Genomic DNA, 20,860 nt, shown 5'->3' on the forward strand with positions numbered 1-20,860 from the left:
AGTAATTAAAGAATTAATTAAACGGAGGCTTACTCAGCTAAGTTCAGCCATCGATCAAGGCTAACCATAGCGCGGCCCTCTCGTTGCCGCTGACAAAAAACACCGCTACCGAAATCATAGGGAGCAGCCCATTGTACGTCCTTTCCCTCTCACCTACCTCCTTCGAACGAACACCACCACCACCAGCAGTAGCAGCAGCAACAGCAGCAGCAGGATCGTCAGCAGTGCTAGCGGCCCAAGAAAGAAAGAAGACGAAGAAGAAGAAGAAGAAGTTGAACGAGAGATGATGCTCTTCGAAGCGAGCTCGAACTCGAAGGAGGAAGAGGAGAAGGAGGAGGAGGAGAAGGAGAGAAATGGAATGCAGCTCGCGTGCTCCAACCCCTGTCGTTACAAATTAGAGTAAAAATCATGAAGGAGGATCGTGGCAAATAACTTGCGCAGCGGGAGGGTTCTCCACTGGGGCCAACGCAACGAACAATGCCTTCCTCCTCCTCCTCCTCCTCTTTCTCCTCCTCCTTCGTCTTAAGTCCCTCGAGCCGGCACTTCTCCTATTCCCCCTCGTGACTCTTTCTCTCTTTCACGCGTACCGCTCACCGGTCCAGGTTGAACGATGAAGCAACCAGGCTTGAAGACCGGCTGCTCACACAGGGTTCCTTTCGTATAAACCCTTGCCTTCGACTATCACTCTCTCTCATTCTCATCCTTTTCTGCGGAACTCGCAGCTCGCGCTACCGTTTCCTCCTTAGACTCGAAACGTCGTGTCGACATGCAGCGGCGTGTCGATAAGTCCATACTCGGGATTCCGGCTCGAGGAACACAAAAGTTTAAAGTCCAGGCTGACCGGTAGCTCCTGACAGATCGTCGGCACGACGTCAAGAAAAAAGAAACAACGAATACTACTACTTCTTTCTCGTAGTTTCGTCAAACGATCGTGAAGATGCGCGAACTCGTTTCGATGATCGTCTCGACGACTTAGGCCCCCGCGTGTTCTTTGAGAAAGTTCTCTTGGCCGGCAGGCAAGCAGGCAAGCAAGCAAGCAGGCAAGCAAGCAAGCAAGCAAGCAAGTCGGCAGGAAACTTTACACGCACGCGGGAGCGTGATTCTATCATCTTTTTCTTATTATTCCTCTTTGATATTTGACGCGGCCAAGTGCCGCGCTTCGCATGACTCCACCTCGAAATAATCCACCTCTTCTTTCTCTCGGTGTGCTACCTATTATATCCTTGTCCCGACCGACGTTAATCCTATCGATCCTCTAATATCCTCCCCAGGTTCTTTTACAAGCGCGATACTCTCTCTCTCTCTCTCTCTCTCTCTCTCTCTCTCTTTCACTCGTTGGATAACTTGTCAAGGTATATAACTCGATCTACGCTCATGTAAGTTGCTCGTTGTTACACCCCGTTTACACCTTTTTCATCTTCTTATACCGTCTCATTCGACGAACAATAACAACTTTTCCTGATCATCCCTTTTGATTTACCCTATCATCAATTTCTATCTCGGTCCAATCAAAAGTGGTTTCATTACACGTCAATTGTGATCCTGCTTGTTTCTTACACGGTAGCCAAGATAAACCAAAGGATAAGATGGGTTTACTGAGACGTCACCACCTAGAAAAAAAAAAAAAACAAAAAATAAAAAATAAATAAATGATTAAACAATTTTAGGTATCAAACAAAAAATTGCAAAGTACCAATATAATCTCAAATTGAAATAAATATTCGTAATAAGACTGCATTTTGCGTATAGTAGAATTATACAAGTTAAGGTAACAAATTGGGCAAGGCGTTCAGTAGCACCCAAAACATCTCTTCTCACTTCAAGGGTCTCCGATCGTTTTCGATGAGCTGACGAGCCGAGGCGAAAGCCCGTCGGCCATTAATAATTGTTCGTAATAATGGGGAAGAGAGGGAGGGGGTGGGTGGAGGGTAGGATGGGTGGAATGGTCTCAGATATTCGAGATGGATAGAAAAAAGGACGAAAAAGTTCCGTAACGAGCTTGACCGATTCTCGAACGTTGTGTTGTTGTTGTTGTTGTTGCTGGTGGTGTCGATCTTACCCGGAGGCCACCCCCGCTGCGTTCCTAATAAACCCACTTGCTGCTGGGATAATGGCTCCGCGGTGACTCCACAAGTCTTCTCATTCCAAAAGGAAGACTAAAAAGAGAGAAAAGAGAGAGAGAGAGAGAGAGATAGAAAGGAAACCAGATCGAACCTTCGACATTGGCTACTACTACTACACCAATACCGTTCTCTTGGAATATTCATCTTCCGTTTGGCTACTCGCGCTTCATAATTTTTATTTTATTATTTTTTTAGTTTCTTCATCCTATTGTTCTCTTTTTCTTCTGTTATTTTCTTTTGCTAAAATTAATCTTGAGAAACCGATCTTCCAAGTTCTTTCAATCAGTTAATATATTTTATCTAATCTTCTTCTTCTTCTTCTTCTTCTTCTTCTTCATCTTCATAGTAAGAGATTCGTGTTAAAGTTTAGCAACGAACATATGAATATAGAATACAAGATGTAATTTTGTTAATATTACTTGAATGTATAATCATTGATAGTAATGTTAGATCTATGATCGATCATAGAAATTGAGATCATCGATTCAATGTTAAATAAGAATTTTAATAATGCTACCGTTGTCGCACCTAACTTATTCTCGATAACGAGATATTAGATTCGAGTGTGGTGACTCGACGAAATTTATAAATCGATCGACACGTACCCTCGGTTGAAGGACTAATAGCCATCTCTCTCTCTCTCTCTCTCTCTCTCTCGTTGGATCGTGGCCTCGTATAATTAGGTCTTTTTCCGATCGTTCGCGTTTCAAAAGCACTCATCTTTCTCTCTTTCTCTCTTTCTCTCTTACATTATTTTTTTTTTTGTTCTTTTTACTCAAGGTAGACGATTTCTCGCGCCTTCGTTAAATCGTCCCGGTCGATTAACGGTTGTCAAAGATTCTTCCGGCTGGTTCAAACTCGACATCGGCATCTTTTGACAGCGATCGCGTGATGTGATTGATCCTCCGAGAGAGAGGAGAGAGAGAGAGAGAGAGAGAAAGAGAGATCGATGGAATCTAAGGAACGGTTTTACACCTTTCTTCTTTATTTTTATTATTATTTTCTTTATTACTTTTCTTACTTCTCTTGCCAATTTGTTTCTTTTTGTTTGTTGTTGTTGTTGTTGTTGTTGTCAACCTCATATATGTGATTTAACTCACGCGATTATCATCAATAATCGAGATTCTTAAAGATTTATTTTCTGAATCTTTACTTAATGCAAACCAAATATTAATTTAATTAAAATATTTGATATCAATAACATAAATTTATGGATAATATCATTGAAAGATACTTCGGAATTACTTTTATAATAATTGATATTATATACGTATTTTGTATGCACATGCAAGTGCATATCGAATGACAATATTATTTCCGAATTTTGATTATTGCAAACTACAAATATTAATTTAATTAAAATCTATGTAATATATTATTTTAATTAATTATTATATAATATTATAATATATATATAATAATATTTATATTATATACGTGTTTAGTATATATATGTATTTGTATACACTAATTACGAAATTTTGATAATCAATTTCCGAATAAAACCATCACGAGATATTTCAAAATTTTTGTCTACTAATTTATATTATATATGTGTTTAGTATATATATATATATTTGTATGCACATGCACTTGCATATCGAATAACAAAAAATTATTTAACATGTAACAGCAATTATTGCTTGAAACATTTTGCGATAGAAATAATTTCAGTTTTATTGGATAAGTTGGCAAACGAATTGGAACGCGTATCCGTTCCTTACCACACATATGATTACACATATGGATACATACATGTATATACATACATACATAGATATATTTATTCGGCTCACGAGGGATGCAAATCGTAGCGATCCTTCACGCGGCACGAAATGTTAGATCCGACGCAACGATCCGATCTCAACCTCAACCTCAACCTCAACCTGAACCGAACAAACCCCGAAGAGGCTGATTGATTGCCGTCATATGTACGCTCGATGGATTACCGCGATCATGATCGTGACGTGATTTTGAAAATGTCGATGGGGGATCTAACTAACCCCCATACTCCCCATACTACCCCCCATAGGCAACTTCGATTTAAATGGCTTTTTTTAAAAGACTACTATTACCAAAACATCAAAATAATTTTGCTAAATACTTATCGTCATGTTTTCATATTCATTCATGATGATCATGAAACTTTTCAATGATTTTTTTTTTTTTTTTATATTTAAAAAAGTTTCTATAATTTTTGATGATGATTGGAATCATTATAATTTATTATTATTTGTTTTATTGATAACTATGATTAGAGTTACGATATTAGTTTATTTATTATTATATTATATTATTATTATTATTATTATATAATTATTATACAAATTATTATTAAAAATAATTATTAATTACTTAACTAATATATATTAATTTATTATATAATATATGAATGATTATTATTAAGTTAAATCAAAAATTCGTGAATTTATTGTATTGTTATTTTATATTGCAATTGTTTCGTTATTTTGGTCAAATTTAATTTAAAAACTATAATTCTAAGAAAAAAGAAGAACAAGTGAAAAGTTAGGTAAAGATAAAAAAAAAAAAAAAAGGAATAAAATGGTTACAAGCTCATGGTTATTTCTCGGAATTAAAAAGAAGAAACTAGTCTCACGAATTAGATCGGGTTAGATCGTAAAGGTTCGACTTCTACTAGTTGGAATGGAAAATAAAAAAAGAGAAGGGGGATGAAAGGGAGGGAGGGGGGAATGAATGATAATCGATGCCACGTTCGATTCATTCATTATTTCAGAAACTTGAAAAAGTTGTTCAAAGGGTTCTCGGCATGGACACAAAAACGAATACCATCACCGAAGGTATATAAATCCATTAACACCTTTATTCGAATTCATTCGAACGTGAAATCGTGTTGAACGATTTATGTCACCTCTTACCGATTCAATTCTTTTGATCTTTTTTTTTTTTTGTTGTTGTTGTTGTTGTTTCCCTTTTGATCAATAATTATTTAATAATTATTTAAATGAATATTTGAAATTATTGGATTGGTAATTAAATCATTGCTGTTTTTAAAAGACCACCTATCGACAAAATCCACAATCATTTACTTGCCAACTTAATCAAAATTATTTCATTGATCGAAAATAATTAATTAATTAATTTATATTAAATACAAAATTTATTAATGTATATCTTAATATATATATATAAATTACGCGTCACGTTGTTTGTCCGCAATGAACTCCTAAATTACTGAACCGATTTTAATCAAATTTTGCACACTGTGTGCAATTTCATTCAACTTGAAAGATAGGATAGTTTATATCTCAATTTATAATCGCAATATTATTTGTTTATTAACTAAGAATTATGATTATCTCTGTTAATTCGATAATATTCTAACAGATGGCGGTGTAAGGTAAATCATTGACTTAAATACGTGCGTATCGGACTGATTATGAGCACCTCTAATTATATTATATTATATTTAATTTATATTATTAAAGGGTTAATATAAACCTTGAAATTATAAAACGAACACAGTCAGTTTATTATATTAATAAAAATATAAATAAATAAATAAAAACTAATTGAACAAATGAATACGGTATTCGATCCTATCGAAATATTCTCTTTCAATTATATATATATATATTTTTATCTTCTATCATATTTGAAATCATAGACAGATCTTAAATTAAAGTCATAAAAATCTGACCATCTTCATTCGTCCTTTCCACGTAGAAAATTATCCACAGTTTCAGGACTAACCGGCCATAGTTTTACGAGTGTCGTAAAAAGAGGTGCGTGGAACGTATTAAAAAGGAAAGATCAAGATCGTTCTTTAGGTTTATAAATGTATGAGTGAGTACTTACGGATTCACATGTATTTATACGTATACACTCTTGCAAGAAAGTGGTTTAAACGTTTCACCACGTTGTGTCGATGTTATGATAAAAATAAAAAAAAATAAAAAGAAATAAAATTAAGACAAAAAAAAAACAAAATAAAAAATCAACATACTCACACACACACACACACACACACAAATGAACAGGAATACTAGTGTTGTGTATCAATGATGATCATAATAAATCATGGTCAATAAAGTTGAGTATTAGAATCGAAAGATCAAACATAAATGTCGAGATAAAAAAAAAAGGAAAAAAAAAGAGACAAACTAATACAACGAAAGAGAAAGAGAGAAAGAGAGAGAGAGAGATGTATCTCGTATAAGACGAGCTAATTCCGTTGACATCAGAAATTCTAATTCGTTGTAGATATCAAAAGACCGATTGAACGTACGTATAACGTTTCCCGGTAGAAAGATCGTTGATAATTTCGCTTAGCAGTTAATCACATGGTTGTCGTGAAAAGTGTTGCTGGTAAGATCGTCCCAGGTTGATCACTTGATTTATATATCCTTCAAGATCATCGTTACGATTTGTCCGAGGTTATTGATCAATGTGTCACTGACTGCTGGTGCTGCTACAACCAACCAACATAACACGATGCGATGTCGATATATAATAAAGATTATTTTCTTCACAATTTCTCTATCAAACTGGTACAGAAAAAAGAAGAAGAAGAAGAAGAAGAAGAAAAAAGAAACAATTGCAACAATTTCCTGGCTAATCAAGAAATTGTAATAAATCGTAATTTGTATATATAGGTAGTTTCTTTTTTTTTTTTTTTTTTTTATAACTATTGGATTGTTCGGGAAGTAAGTTTCGTATTTTCCTGACACAATTTTGGCATTAGTTAATGCAAACCGACTAATAACAACACGTAAGATTCAGTGAGAAGTTAAATTGTTCAAATTCAACTATTTATGCTAACATGAAAGATCTAGGTTTAATCTCGAAACAAAAATTGTCTTCATTTTTACAAAAAAAAAACTCAATTACTTTCTGAACAATTCAATATAAAGTAAATCATATTTAAATGACTAATCCACTAGAATTCGAACGATAACTGAGAAGAATTCCAAGAGATTAGGCGCGTATCCCGTAGGAGGTCGGAATGGTCGTTTGATATAACACGAAGAAAACGTGCTAATTGATCGCAAATACGAAATCAAGGTAAGAAATAAAGAGATGTAGGTTTTCTATGGTTGCAAGTTGAACAACAAAATTCTGACCAATGCAAATCTGGTACGGTCGTACTTGGGATTCTATAAACATGCTAATGGCGGTTTCCGATAATAAGTTAGTGGTGGCTCCGATAGTCGTTTCGTACTCCTCATGCTGGAGGAGGATCTACAACAACACAACACAACACAAGAAGAAGAAGAAGAAGAAGAAGTTGAAAAAAAAAGAAGGGAATTTTCTCGCGTGTACGTTTACGCGCGTTTACGCATTCTTTCTTTTTCATTCTCTTACCTTCACTCTTTTAATACTTATCAGAATGTCTTCTACGAGAATATATATATAGATATAGACATATGTATGTATGTGTGTGGAAGAGAAAGAGAGAGAAAGAGAGAGTCTGGTCTGACCAGAAGAGCGTGCTTTACACGCTGATGCGTTGGGACACTTTGAATCTTTGAGAAAGAAAGAGGAGAATGTGAGAATAAGCCATTGGAAAAGGACAGTGTTTGGGTTTAGTTCAAATAGTAGTAGTAGTGGTGGTGGTGGTGACGGTAGTGAAGAAGCAGAAGAAGAAGAAGAAGAAGAAGAAGAAGGAAAGGTGGGGCAAAGGGAGAAGGGTTAGTAGCTCTTGTAACGCTATCGACCCTGTCGCTGTACATCACGTCGACACCATCCTAGTCGGCTCATTTCAGAGCCCCGGAGAGTTGTAGTAGGAGTTGGCTTCTGCGCCATTACTTCGCTTGCTCGGGCCAACACGTGCACACGCGCGCCTGCACGCACGCCTTTACTAAAAGAAAGAGAAAAGAGACACGCACGTACGATTCCTCGTACACGTACCTACGCCCTCTCTGGTAATGCACACGCGAGCACCCAAGGTACACTGCTGGTCTGCTGCTGGTGTGATGATGGTAGTGGTGTGGTGGTTTTGTTAGTGGTTGTAAAGCTGCAGCCGATGTTACCACAGTTGCCCCCTTCGCCAATGAAGAGAGGGGAGCATTCGAGCGAAGAAAGGGGTGGGGACAGAGAGAGAGAGAGAAAAAAGAAAAAGTGAGATAGAGGAGATGTGTGTATTATGTCCTGGATGCATACTTCTCCTCCTCCTCCTCCTCCTCCTTCTCCTTCTCTTCCTCATCCTTCCAACGAGTAGACAAGGATCTGATTACGTGAAAATAAATTGTGCCGGTCCGATAATACGACTTCCTCGCTAATTTATATCTCGATTGCTCCCTTGTGAAAATAGGCAATTAAATGCATTCCATGCAGTTTAGAAAGACAGAGAGAGAGAGAGAGAAGATACATTGGAATAATTATCATCCTTTAGATTAAATACTACGACCAATTTCTACTCGTATTTTGCAAAATTGTCTTTTTCATCTTCTTCTTCTTCTTCTTTTTCTTTTTCTTTGACTTTTTGTAGTTCCCCTTAGTCGTGCGACGGAAGACACAGAAGTTAAAAAGCATCGATTGACGTCTACTTTTGTGTCAGCTAACGTCGATTTATGTGATATTTGTGTTACCAATTCTCACCTGTCTTGTTCAATTAAGAACTGATTGTTTCAATCTATTGTTTTTTTTTTATTTATTATTATATCGTAAACCAACAACAATTCAACGATCCATATGATGATTATTTCGTTGTTGTGTTTTTAAAATATAAAACTGTTGTTTTGTTTGTTTTTTTCTGTCTTTTTTGTTATATTTAAGAAAAAAAATATTTAAAAAAAAAAAAGCGTGAAATTAACAAAAGCAAGATATTAATATATTTATGCATACACGTTTAACCGTGACGAGTATTATTCGTGCTAGTTCAATAACGATGACTATAATTTAGGTCGCAGACAAGAAAGATTAAAGAGGGATCTAACTAAGGCTTCTACTCTTTTACTCTTGAAAAGAAAAAAAACAAAAACAAAGAACCATTACGACTATTTATTTATCAATTAATAATACGTCAGAGTTTTATTAACTCGAGATCGTACTACATTGAATTGTACGTTTCTTTATTCAAATCGATTGCTTATTACGTCTTTTATCTACAAACAAACAAATGTATAATTTCCACTAACAATTAAGCAAAAGAATTATTTTTTGCTAGTAATGTAATTCTACAAAACAACAACTCGTGTTACTGTTCAGTACGAATAAATCACTTGTACGTTAAACAGACGCAAAGTTGTTGTTGTTGTTGTTGTTATTGTTATGTCGAGTTTTCTCATTACAAATGATTCATAAGAATCATAACGCACCAATATAGTTAATTGCGTTATTCGATCCTTTTAATAATTAATTACGTATCACCAACTTTAACACCAATACCAACAAATATACAGAATTATTTCTTAAAAGCATCATTACATACATTTTTGCATAGAAATAAAAAACGATATATAAAAAATAAAAAAAAGGAAATTATTCCAAAGAAAATATCAGAAACAAATACAAATTTTTTTAAATAGAAATTTGGTCGAATCCTCGTGTTTTTTGTTTATTAAAAAAAAAAAAAAAAAAAAAAAACAATATTATTTTTAAAAATAATCGCAAAAACGTTTGGACAAAAAGTTTTCTTCCATTCGTTCGATCATATAGATAATAATCGTACCGTGATTTCATTTAGGATTTGGGAATTCGAAGGGAAAAATGTTGGTCGTATCGTTCAGGGTCCAATGAACGATGACGTTGAGCAGTAGTAGTAGTAGTAGTAGTAGTAGTAGTAGTAGTAGTAGTAGTAGTAGTGGGATTTTTATTCTACCATTCGTGCTTACACGTTGCACGGATTAATCCCAGAATGAGAAAGAAAGAAAGAAAGAAAGAAAGAGGAGTGTGGAAACGTGCGAGAACGTCTGTTCCTCGTGGATATCTCTTGGCCATTTCCGTTTAATTGATCGTCCTGAAACGTTGGCACCGTATATGTGTCCCCCATGGATCGAAACTGATACCAGGACGGCGATTTCAATGGGCAGTAGACGAGCCAATTAGCTCCGTCCCAATGCTCAGGTACACTCTCTCTCTTTCTATCTTGAACCCTTTCCACCAATTTTCCTTCTCACTCTCTCATTGGATATCTTATTGGTACTCTCATTCTCTTTCTCTTTCAGTTTAGTCCTTTTTTGTCTCTGTTAGGGGATTCTCGGTCTATATGCGACCTGGAAGGCTTCCGGGCTGAGGCACCAGGACATTACCAACCAAGTCCCTCTGGGACTACAGACGAAGAACACAGAAACCATGGGTCCTATCTTATCCGCGAAGAAGTTTATAGCCCGGTCGACTCTAATTGGGCGAGAAATCATCGGCCACTCCTTTTCTCTCTCACGTTCTCTCCTCTAACTGAGCTGGACCACTCCACTAATTCACGATTTCTCGCGTATTATTGCGTAGGGGATTTCCCCCCTCGTAGCACCCCTCACCGAATCTTCTTCTTCTTCTTCTTCTTCTTTCGAAGCATTCGTAAAGAAGATCTTCTTTCTACCTTCCAAACGAGAACGAGAACGAAAAGATAAAGTCGCTTCTGTCCGAGGACAAATTTGCGACGGCGCTTGATCGGCCTGGAAGACCCAAAAGAAGATCCCAGTGAAGCTCGGTTTGAACGAAATTATCGGTTCGTCGATTCCAACTGGAAAATCCATTAAACTACTTAACCCTTTTCATTGTTTTTTTTTCTTTTTCTTTTTTTTTGAATTTTTCGTGCTTCCGCTAGGAGGAGTAGTTATTGTATCTCTATAATGATAAAGAAAGAAATAAAATGTTGAAGCTTTTCAACACCGTCGCGATTTACCGCTGAAAGGAAAGGTGAGCAACCCCCTCCCCCCGAGAAGCAATATCTCATTGAGCCAAAAGAAGAAGAAGAAGAACAAGAGGAATAAAAACAAAAATGGAGGTGACTTTAACGTCCTATCTTCTCGCTTCTTTCCCCCATGAGCAATCGTAGCCAAGAGAAAGAGAGAGAGAAAGAGAGAAAGACGTGCAAGACGTGCCCCGGTAAGAGTAAGATCGTTAATCTTACTGCACCGATCGGTCTCAGATAGTAATTGTTACGTTCTCGTTCCTCCTGGCTGACTGCTTGAATCTGTCCGACCATCCACCTCCTCTCTTTCTCTCTTTTACTTCACAAGACAACTCACCCTTCTCCTCCTCCTCCTCCTCCTCCTACTCCTACTCTTCTTTCGTCTTCTTCTTCTTCGACTCCTACTTCAGTGAACTCTTTCCAACAGTTAGCTGATGATGGTAGGAGTGCCGAGCGTTCACCCACCACCACCATCACCACCACCACCACCACCGGGTGTTAATGCCTTTGGCAAGTTTGTTCGCATTACAATGCTGCCGATCTCTCTTCTCTCTTTCTCTCTCATACGCTCAGATACTCTCTTTCTATGTTCATTTTATTTTATTTTTTGTTTGTATTTTTTACTGAAGCAAAACTCGCTATTTCCGTCTTGGATCGTTCCTTCCATTTCTCCTTTTCTCTCTCTCTCTCTCAGTTTCTGTCTCACTTGAGAGTTTCGTTGTCGTCGTCTTCGTCGTTGTCCTACCGAACTGGAGGATATCCAGGATCCAGTCAGGACTACTCCAGCACGAGGAGAAGCATGGCCATAAATTTGCTGGTCGCGCTAACCGTTGACGGGAAGCACGATATCCGAAATGCTGGTGGATCCGGTGTTTTCGTGGTCTCTCTACTTTCTTTCTTTCTTTCTTTCTCTTTCTCTTTCTCTTTCTCTTTCATTTCTTTTGGTGCTGCCAAATTCGACGGTGTGTCGCCGAAGAAAACCAGTTCTACCAAAAAGCAGATTCCTTATTTGCGAGCCCGACGAAACCGTAGATTCGAGTTAATCGTTCGATGAGAGAAAGAGAGAGCCTTCGACTCGCGTATTCTCACTTTTTTTTAACACCTTCTTTACTCTCTCTTTCTCTCTCTCTCTCTCTCTCTCTCTCTCTCTCTCTCTCTCTCTCTCTCTCTCTTGCTTCAAATCAACGAGAGGACAAAATATATGTGTGCAGGAAAAAAAGTCAAATAAATTCCCCCGAAAAAAGATTCAATGTTCTTCTCTACGAGATATTCTCTTCTCTTCCCCCATAACCCCTCATATCCCCCGCCCCGCCCCCCCCCCCAAAAAAAATACTTGGTTGATAAACGATAAGGGTTTCAAACTACTACCGGAATCGATTCATTCTCGATTAATCGTAAGCAACGATTCGTCACCTGACTACAAACCTTTTCAATTTGTTTATATATATATATATATATATATATATATATATATATATATATATATATATACATATATTAATATATTATAATATAATAATAAATTATTATGATATATATTAAATTTATGATTTAATTAATTTCTTACCTTTCGAAGTATCTTTTGGATTTCTTAATTTCCTTACGACGCATCCCTTTTGACGATTTGACACCAAACTTCTCAATTAATTCTTCTTCGTTGATTGAACAAATAAAAAAAAAAAAAGAATGCTTTTCTTTTATTCTTTACTTTGAAAAATGATTTCAATATTAACTCAAGAAAATAGGAGACCGTCATACGCATCTTTTGAAATGAAACAAATAGGACAAGAAGGATTTGTTTTCATTCGTAGGAGGATTTTGTTGTTGTTGTTGTTGTTGTTGAAAGGAACTTTTGGTTAAGACACATTGAAATAAATTACGTGTGTCACATATTTCTTATATAGATTAATTTTTAAGAATTGTTTTATGTGTCGTCGTGTGAATTGTATTTACAAACGATTTCGAATACTTTTTGTTTTTCTTTTCGTGTTTTTTTTTTTTTTTTTTTTTTTTTTAAATAAAAGGATATCTCTTAAATCATATTACAGTTTCATTTTTCTTGTGTTCCTTAAACGAACACCATAAGACTTATATATATACGGGATTCCCCATGTGGTGTTTTAAAAGAAAAAAAAAGGTTCCATTCTTTTCTTTTCCTTTTTCTTTTTTTTTTCTAATCCAACGAAAACTAGGATTTGACTTGTCCTTCATTTGTTGCTTTTTTTTCTTACTTACGATTCCGTACACACACACACACACACACACACCTTTTTACTATTATTCAATCGACACAGATAACATTGTTTTTTTTTTTTTGTAACATTTCCATGACGATTAATGAAAATGAATTTAAAAAAAAAAAATAAAATAAAATAAAATAAAGAAACTTAAAACTCTGCTATCAAATTACAGTCCTTGATAATAACTAACTGTTACAAAGGGACACCGATGATATTGCATTTGTTCTTATTAATAATTATACACAGCGATACTCGTAGCACTTAATTTGTTAATCGTAATCGTAGTAAGTAGCTGCATAGGTACTAGAGACATTAGGTTAAATAGATAAGAGGAATCAAGTTTTAAATGCAATTGCAATGATATTACATCCGTCACTCGACAACTCCAATCATTCCAATTCACAAATTTTCTCCACTTCACGCCCCCCCCCATCCAACCCCCAAATTAAAAAAACAGAAACAAACCACACACCAAAATATCATCCCAACATTTCACAGGAAATCCTCAAAAATAAACTGAAAACACGTTCGTTTCAATAAACGAGGATACACACACGCATTGTCACGAATCATTTTCACTAACACCAAATCCGCCAACCCCCCCCTCCCCTCCATGAAAACCTTTCTGTTGTATTTTCACAATGAGAAGGGGTGGGAAACAAACCACTAAAATCATTTTGAAATGAAAACAAATAAAGAACTGTCTCGTTTGAATCTAAACGAAAAGTAGTCTTCTTATTCTTCAACACTATTTCCATTTGATGAACATTTCAACGATCGTGTTTGGTCAATTCTAAGGGTTGTTGATCGGTCCAATGATCTCTCCACGCGACCGGCGGTGAAGATGGTATATCCTGATCGGAATCTTGTACGTCGATTTCTTCGTCCTCGTCTTCATCCTCAACAGTCTCGTATTCAATTCTTTGGCCAGAACCAGGTCCACCTGGTGGTGCTGGTGGTGGTCCATGACCCGACCTTTGATTATCGTAATTGGGACTCGTACCACGTGACAAATTAGAATGGGTATCTTCCCCAACCAATTGGCTGATCATACGGAATGCACTTGGTTTTTTTTTCCTGTTGTTGCTGCTGCTGTTGGTTTTGTTGTTGGTGTTTCGAAATGGATTCGAGCCTATTGATCCTATCGTTAGATTCCCTTGATGATTGGGACGTTGTTGTTACAACAGCACGAAATGCGCTACTTTCTCCTCCCATTCCTCCGATTGAGCAAACCGACGTACGGCCAATTTCCATGCTGGATGCGGAGTGCGGCCGCGGTTGCGGCTGCGGTGGCGGCGGCGGCGGCGGTGGTGGCGAACGCTTTAAAAGGTTCATTCGCTGATGACGACGCCACTTTGCCCGTCTGTTGGAAAACCAAACCTAAGAGTCACGAGTTAGGTTCGTTAGATGGCTCTCCTTTTTATACTTCACTTACTTTTTTTTTTTTTTTTTTTTTTTTTTTTACTTTAACACATTGACCAGTTAACAATTCTAACAACACGTTAAAAACACACAAGTCCCAATTAGGTTCAACTGATCAAGGTGTTAATTTATCGTCACCTCTATTTGAATCTTCCTTTTGCATTTTTTTTTATTTTTTTTTTTTATTTTAACGCAGAGACGAGATTTAACGTGACACACCAAACAATTTTGATTTTGAATAAATTGAGGATGAAACTTTGGGTTTCGTATATTTTTGTTCTTCGTTCTCGTTTCTACGTATCGTAAAACAACGTTTGTTTGTTTGTTCGTTTATTTGTTTGTTAGATTAGAAATATAATGAATTTTTATTCTCACCTGTACACGTGCCTCCGAAAGAGAGGTCTTCGAAGCCAACCGTTCGCGAGTAGACACACAAGGATAATGCGACCTTTCAAACTCCTTTTCGAGTTCCTCCAATTGTTCAGGACTAAAGGTTGTACGATTTCGTCGAAACTTTGGTTGCTCGGAACCATCCAAACTTCCATCGTCACCGTCACCGTCTGCTAACGTCACAATCAAAACCATTTCTAATTTTATTAAACCACCATATCAATTATTATTAGAATAAATAATATTTATTTAATTTGTATAGTTTTTTTTTTTTTCTTTGAATACGACAATTATTTTAATATTATTTTTCAATCGACGATTTTTTTTCCTTTCTTTCTTTTTGTTGTTGTTGTTGAAGATTTTATTTAAATAATAATAATACATATTCTTCAACACAAAACGAACCTTAATGATACTTCTATGGTAGAATTAATTATCAATTATTTAACAAACAATTGGTCAATTGTACGAGATCCTGAAAAAATATTATTCTCTCTTTATTGCAAATATTTTTTATTTTCATTTGCACACAAAACGATTCCTCTTTCTCTTCTTCTTCTTCTTCTACTTCTTCTTCTTCTTCTATAGAAATGTTGTTTTTTTGTTTTTAATTTTATAAAACACAAAAATTTCCGTAAAAAATCAATTCAACGATCTCATTCGAGCGGAAACAAAAAATTGATTGACAATGAAACATGATATAGCAATCGTATTCGTCTAACTCAAAAAGAAATTCACCAAATGTTTATGCAAGTTGATTGCAGCTGCAAGAACGAGAGAACGAATTTGCGTTATTATTCATCGTCAAACCTTTTGTTTCTCGATCATCATGCATATGTGTGTGTATGTGTGTTCAACTTGCGATATCTACGATTATTAACCAGTGAAATTTTCATTCGAGAAGATAAAAATAACACAGGTGAAAGAATGTTTAATAGCGATTTAGAAAAATGAATTAAACTTTTGTTCATTTTTACAAGTACAAATACACATGGAAGAATTCAAGTAACAATTTTCAACATTGTGTGTAATTGTTTGTGTATTTTCGTGGTTATAATAAAAAAAGAAACGATGATAGAATTATAAAAAATTATTTGTAAAAAAAAAAAAAAAAACAGGTGTAAAATGATAAAGAAACAATTCGATCACAAAGTTGACAAAACCTTACAAAAAATAATATGTAAGTTACGTTATTTTGTTAGGTAGATAATTGGGCCAGATAACTTGATAAAATTTGTATAAATATTGGTGAAAGATAGAATTACAAATATTATTATTTGTTGCAATTAATAATAAATTGTACAATACAATTGTATGTTGCAATTATTATTAAATTGTAAAATACAATTGGACGTAGCAATTAATATTAAATTATAATATATAAATGTATGTTGCAATTAATATTAAATTATAATATATAATTGTATGTTGCAATTTATAGAAAATTGTAAAATATAATTGTACTTTGCAATTAATATAAAATTGTAAAATACAATTGCATGTTGCAATTTATATTAAATTGTAAAATACAATTATATGTTGCAATTAATATTAAATTATAAAATATAGTTACCATATACGTTGCAATTAATATAAAATTGTAAAATATAATTACCATATGTTGCAATTAATATAAAATTGTAAAATACAATTTTACGTTGCAATTAATATAAGATTGTAAAATACAATAATCATAGGTTGCAATTTATATTAAATTATAAAATATAATTATTTAATTTGCAATTAATATAAATGCAATTAATTTGCAATTGAAATAAAATTATAAAATATAATTTTGCCATTGAATGATCCAATCCTTAAACGCAACAATAAAAAAATATAAAAAATATACCAAAAAAGAAAAAAACTACAACATACACAAACTAGGATTAGACTTAAACTAATTTTGGCAAAATAAAATAATGACCTTGCAAGTATCCTCTGGCAATGGCGTCGGCAGCGTGCAAAGCATGATCCGCAGTACCGGCAGCGGAAGCGGATGCGGCCGCAGCTGCTGCGGCAGCAGCCCCAGGACTCAAGGACGGTGGTAAAAGTAACGCAGAAGCTGCCCCCGAAATTCCAGTAGCTAAGGGTGGTAACATCCAAGGATGTCCAGGTGCTCCTGGTGCTGGCCATCCACCAGGAAGATGATGGCTAGTAGTTGGATGCTGATGGGCAGCTGTATTAAAATATGGATGCGGCCCGGCCGCGTACAATCCGTAACCAGCTGCTCTCGCAAATTCCGCTGCTGCCCTTTCAGCGGCACGATTTCGTAATATTCGATTTATACTGCTTACCGATGGTGCTGTTGCATTACTGCAAACACCTGAGACATACAACAACAACGAAATTACACCTGAGATACACAACAATAACGAAATTACACCTGAGACACACTACGACTACGAAATTACACCTGAGACACACTACGACTACGAAATTACACCTGAGACACACTACGACTACGAAATTACACCTGAGACATACAACGACAACGCAATTAATTCAAACTTTTCTATTTAATTTTTTATTCATTTAATTCATTAATATATTATTATATATATTATTAATATAATTATTAATTTTTAATTATTTTATTTATAATTATAAATATTATATAATATATAAATAATAATAATATTATAATATAATTTTATATTAATACAATTTAAAAATAACAACGATTACAAAATTGATCCGTGTTATTATTTGCTTTTGCTTTAATTATTTTTGTTATCATCCAATTAATTATTAATATAACATAATAATAGCAACGATTATTATTTCTTATTAATTTAAAATTATTTTTATTTCCATACAATTAATACTATTAATTACTAAATGTTATTCGAATAAAATGTGATCAATAAATTATCCCAACGTTGACACAATCCACATGTCAAGTAAAATAATCTTAAGTTACATTAATTAAATAGAAGATTATTTTTTATAAATAGCTAGATTTAAAATATAAGATTGTAAATCACGACTAATTTGAATTTCTGAATATATTATAAATGTCTTAAAATCGTTTTACTAACACATATCATATCGTTTCACACGAAAACTTCATGGATAATATCCAGTGTTTATTTTAAAGCGTTACTTCCTCCCTATTTCTTACTTTTACTCACTCAGACTCTGTTTTTATGAATGAAACGTTCAAGAAGAACAAGAACAACAACAAAATATATATATATGTTCAAAGTAAGAATCCATTGAGTCGTTCACCTTTTACGAAACGTTATTCAACTCCTTCTTCTTCTTCTTCTTCTTCCTCTTCTTCTTTTTTGTATTTTTTGTTTTTGTTTCGTCGACAGAAAAAAAAACCGGGGGAAAAAAAAAGAAGAAAATAAAAAAGCAGCAACAGCAGAAGCAGCAAACGGATAGAAGTTTTTACGAGCCATCTTTCTCATGTAAATCAGATCTTCCGGGTGAAAGGCATATCATCGATACGAATGAAAACCAATATGACGTTCTAACAAATATCACATGAAATGGTGGAATAGTAAGAACAATAAAAAAAAACACACACACACACAAACAAGATATCTAATAAAAGAATCAATATTATAGAATAATTATTTGAAAATAGAATTCATACGAATGGGAATTCTAACCCATTGGTCAAATAATAATTACTTAAATATAACTTTAGAAAACGTTAATTCTTTTGAGAAAGAAGAAGAAGAAATGAAGTGTACGGTAGAAACAAAGTTTCGTTTAGTTTACAAGGTCGTATGTTAAAAAATAAAAGGAATTAGTCATTTGTTAATTCTACTTATGTTAGTCGATTGTAAGTTATGTCTTATGTATGGGTATAAGTTGAACATTCGTACGCCTTCTTCTTCTAATCACAGGTCTTAGCTTACGCACGCTCATTGTATTAAAACTCAAGCTGACTTGAGACGAACACGACTATTTTTTCTTTTTTTTTTTTTTTTTTCAAACGAGCTAGAAACTTCCTTTACAATCATGAGAATAATGTTTGAACAAAAAAAAAAAAAAAAACAAAAAATAAAAATAAAATGGCAATATTCAAAAGAGAAGAGTTAAGGTGTTCCGTAGATATATTTTGTTTGTTTTGTTTTGTTTTGTTTTCTTTATGGTTAAATCTCGTTTTAAAGTATGTCGAATATTTTTTTATTCTTATAAGATTTGTATAAAACGTCATTCGTGTCAAATTAATTAATCGTAAGTTAGATTGATTTAAATAAATCAAATATTTATAGATAGATGAGATGTGCATGATGAAAGATTGAAAATCACACCGAGTTTGAATTTACAAGTTGAATTTATGTTTTTTTGTTTTTTTAAATACAAAAAATTATTTATATTACGATCAATTTGTAATCTTTGTAATTTTAACCCTTAAAGTGCACACTTGGTAAAAATTAGTTAAAGTACACCACTGCGAGTGTTTGACACCCCCAACGTTTTTGAACGCATCTCCTGAATCCGCCATTTAATATTTAGACACCTCGCAATATTTTTCAAAGTACTTTGATACATCTTTTTTTAAATAAAATTGGTTTTATACCTATCTGAATTAACACTAGATGGCAACACTAGACAAATAATCCATTTTTTCGAATTTACTACCGTCCTTTTCGAGAGATCCAAAATTGGGTGTCAAACACCCCCATGTGCACTTTAAGTTAAAGTTACATTAAAATAACTAAATTAGATTAAAGTATGTCGAATATTTGTAAGTTAGATCGTTAATGACATTTCCCCCCCCCTCTCTCTCTCTCTCTCTCACCCCTTATAATAGTTGTAGATATTATTAATAATTTTATTGTTATTTTTTGTTCTATAAAATATCTTCTTCTTTTTTTTTTATAATTAAAGTATTACTTATACTGTGACAAATTATATACGTAATAATATAATTAAATGATTAATCAAAATAAATTGTTCATACGTTTGAAACATACGTTAGCTATGATTCATGTAATGAAATAATCGTTTACGTGTTTATAAATGAAAAGTTTTCCTATTGGATAAAAGAATAATGTGACCAAATAATAGTTAATAATATATCATAATTCGTAAATTAATCAATGATATGCAAAAATGATGTACAACCTATTCTCTCTATTTCTTTTTGTTGTTGTTGTTGTTGTTGTTGTTGCTCTATTATTTAATCATAAAGTATGAAAGAGAAAAAAAAAGAGGAAGAAGAAGAAGAAGAAGAAGGAAAAAATATGACTCACCTTCGGATATGAGTCTTTCTCTAATTTCCCATGCGAATATCGTCGGATTTTCTCTTTTGTATTGTTCGATTTTAGCAACGACAGCTGGCGTCGCAACTTTGGGTTTACTTCCACCTATCAGGCCTGGCGGACGAAGCGTACCTGAAACCAGAAATGAAAGGTTTCACGATTGATTATACAGATACACAACCCAAACAAGTAGAAAATGTATATATGTATATATATAAAATACACAAATACTTGTATCTTTTTTTTTTTTTTTATTATTTTGAGAAGATCTGTAAACGAACTAAAATGAAATTCCCTCAAAAAGAGAAAAAAAAAGAAAAAAAGAAAAAGAAAAAAAAAATCAGAAACAAGGATTTGGTTTCTGTTCGTGACTACGGGGTATCGTTTCACCATGACGCGTTATCAAATTAATTACACGAATTAACGGGTCCGTGGGTTATACTTCTCGTCTACAATCTCGGTAAGGATGATTAATCAATTTCAAAGTTACGTTGAGTCATAAATTAAGCTCCGATGGTCATTACACGGAGACTAGATAGAAATTACGTCGGACTAATTTAAATTACATCCCGTATTTTTAGCTTCCTTCTTTTGAAATTTTTATCTTCTTTCCTTTTTTTTTCTTTT

The 20,860-nt window shown here is 34.1% G+C and overlaps 1 protein-coding gene across 1 annotated transcript in view; it reads right to left on the minus strand.

Annotated features, from left to right (window-relative positions):
- Nucleotides 1-13,043: 13,043 nt before the first annotated feature.
- Nucleotides 13,044-20,860, minus strand: part of Eyg (eyegone) — a 30,489-nt gene continuing 22,672 nt past the window's right edge. Inside the window, 5 exon segments of the mRNA XM_089172095.1 lie at nt 13,044-14,270; nt 14,272-14,576; nt 14,994-15,178; nt 16,936-17,334; nt 20,225-20,365. Coding sequence (XP_089028221.1) covers nt 13,967-14,270; nt 14,272-14,576; nt 14,994-15,178; nt 16,936-17,334; nt 20,225-20,365 — 1,334 coding nt within the window. The 3' untranslated portion in view covers nt 13,044-13,966.

Source organism: Polistes dominula, unplaced genomic scaffold (assembly GCF_049000335.1).
Source record: "Polistes dominula isolate Pdom_NZ unplaced genomic scaffold, Pdom_raw_medaka contig_73, whole genome shotgun sequence".
NCBI lineage: Eukaryota > Metazoa > Arthropoda > Insecta > Hymenoptera > Vespidae > Polistes > Polistes dominula.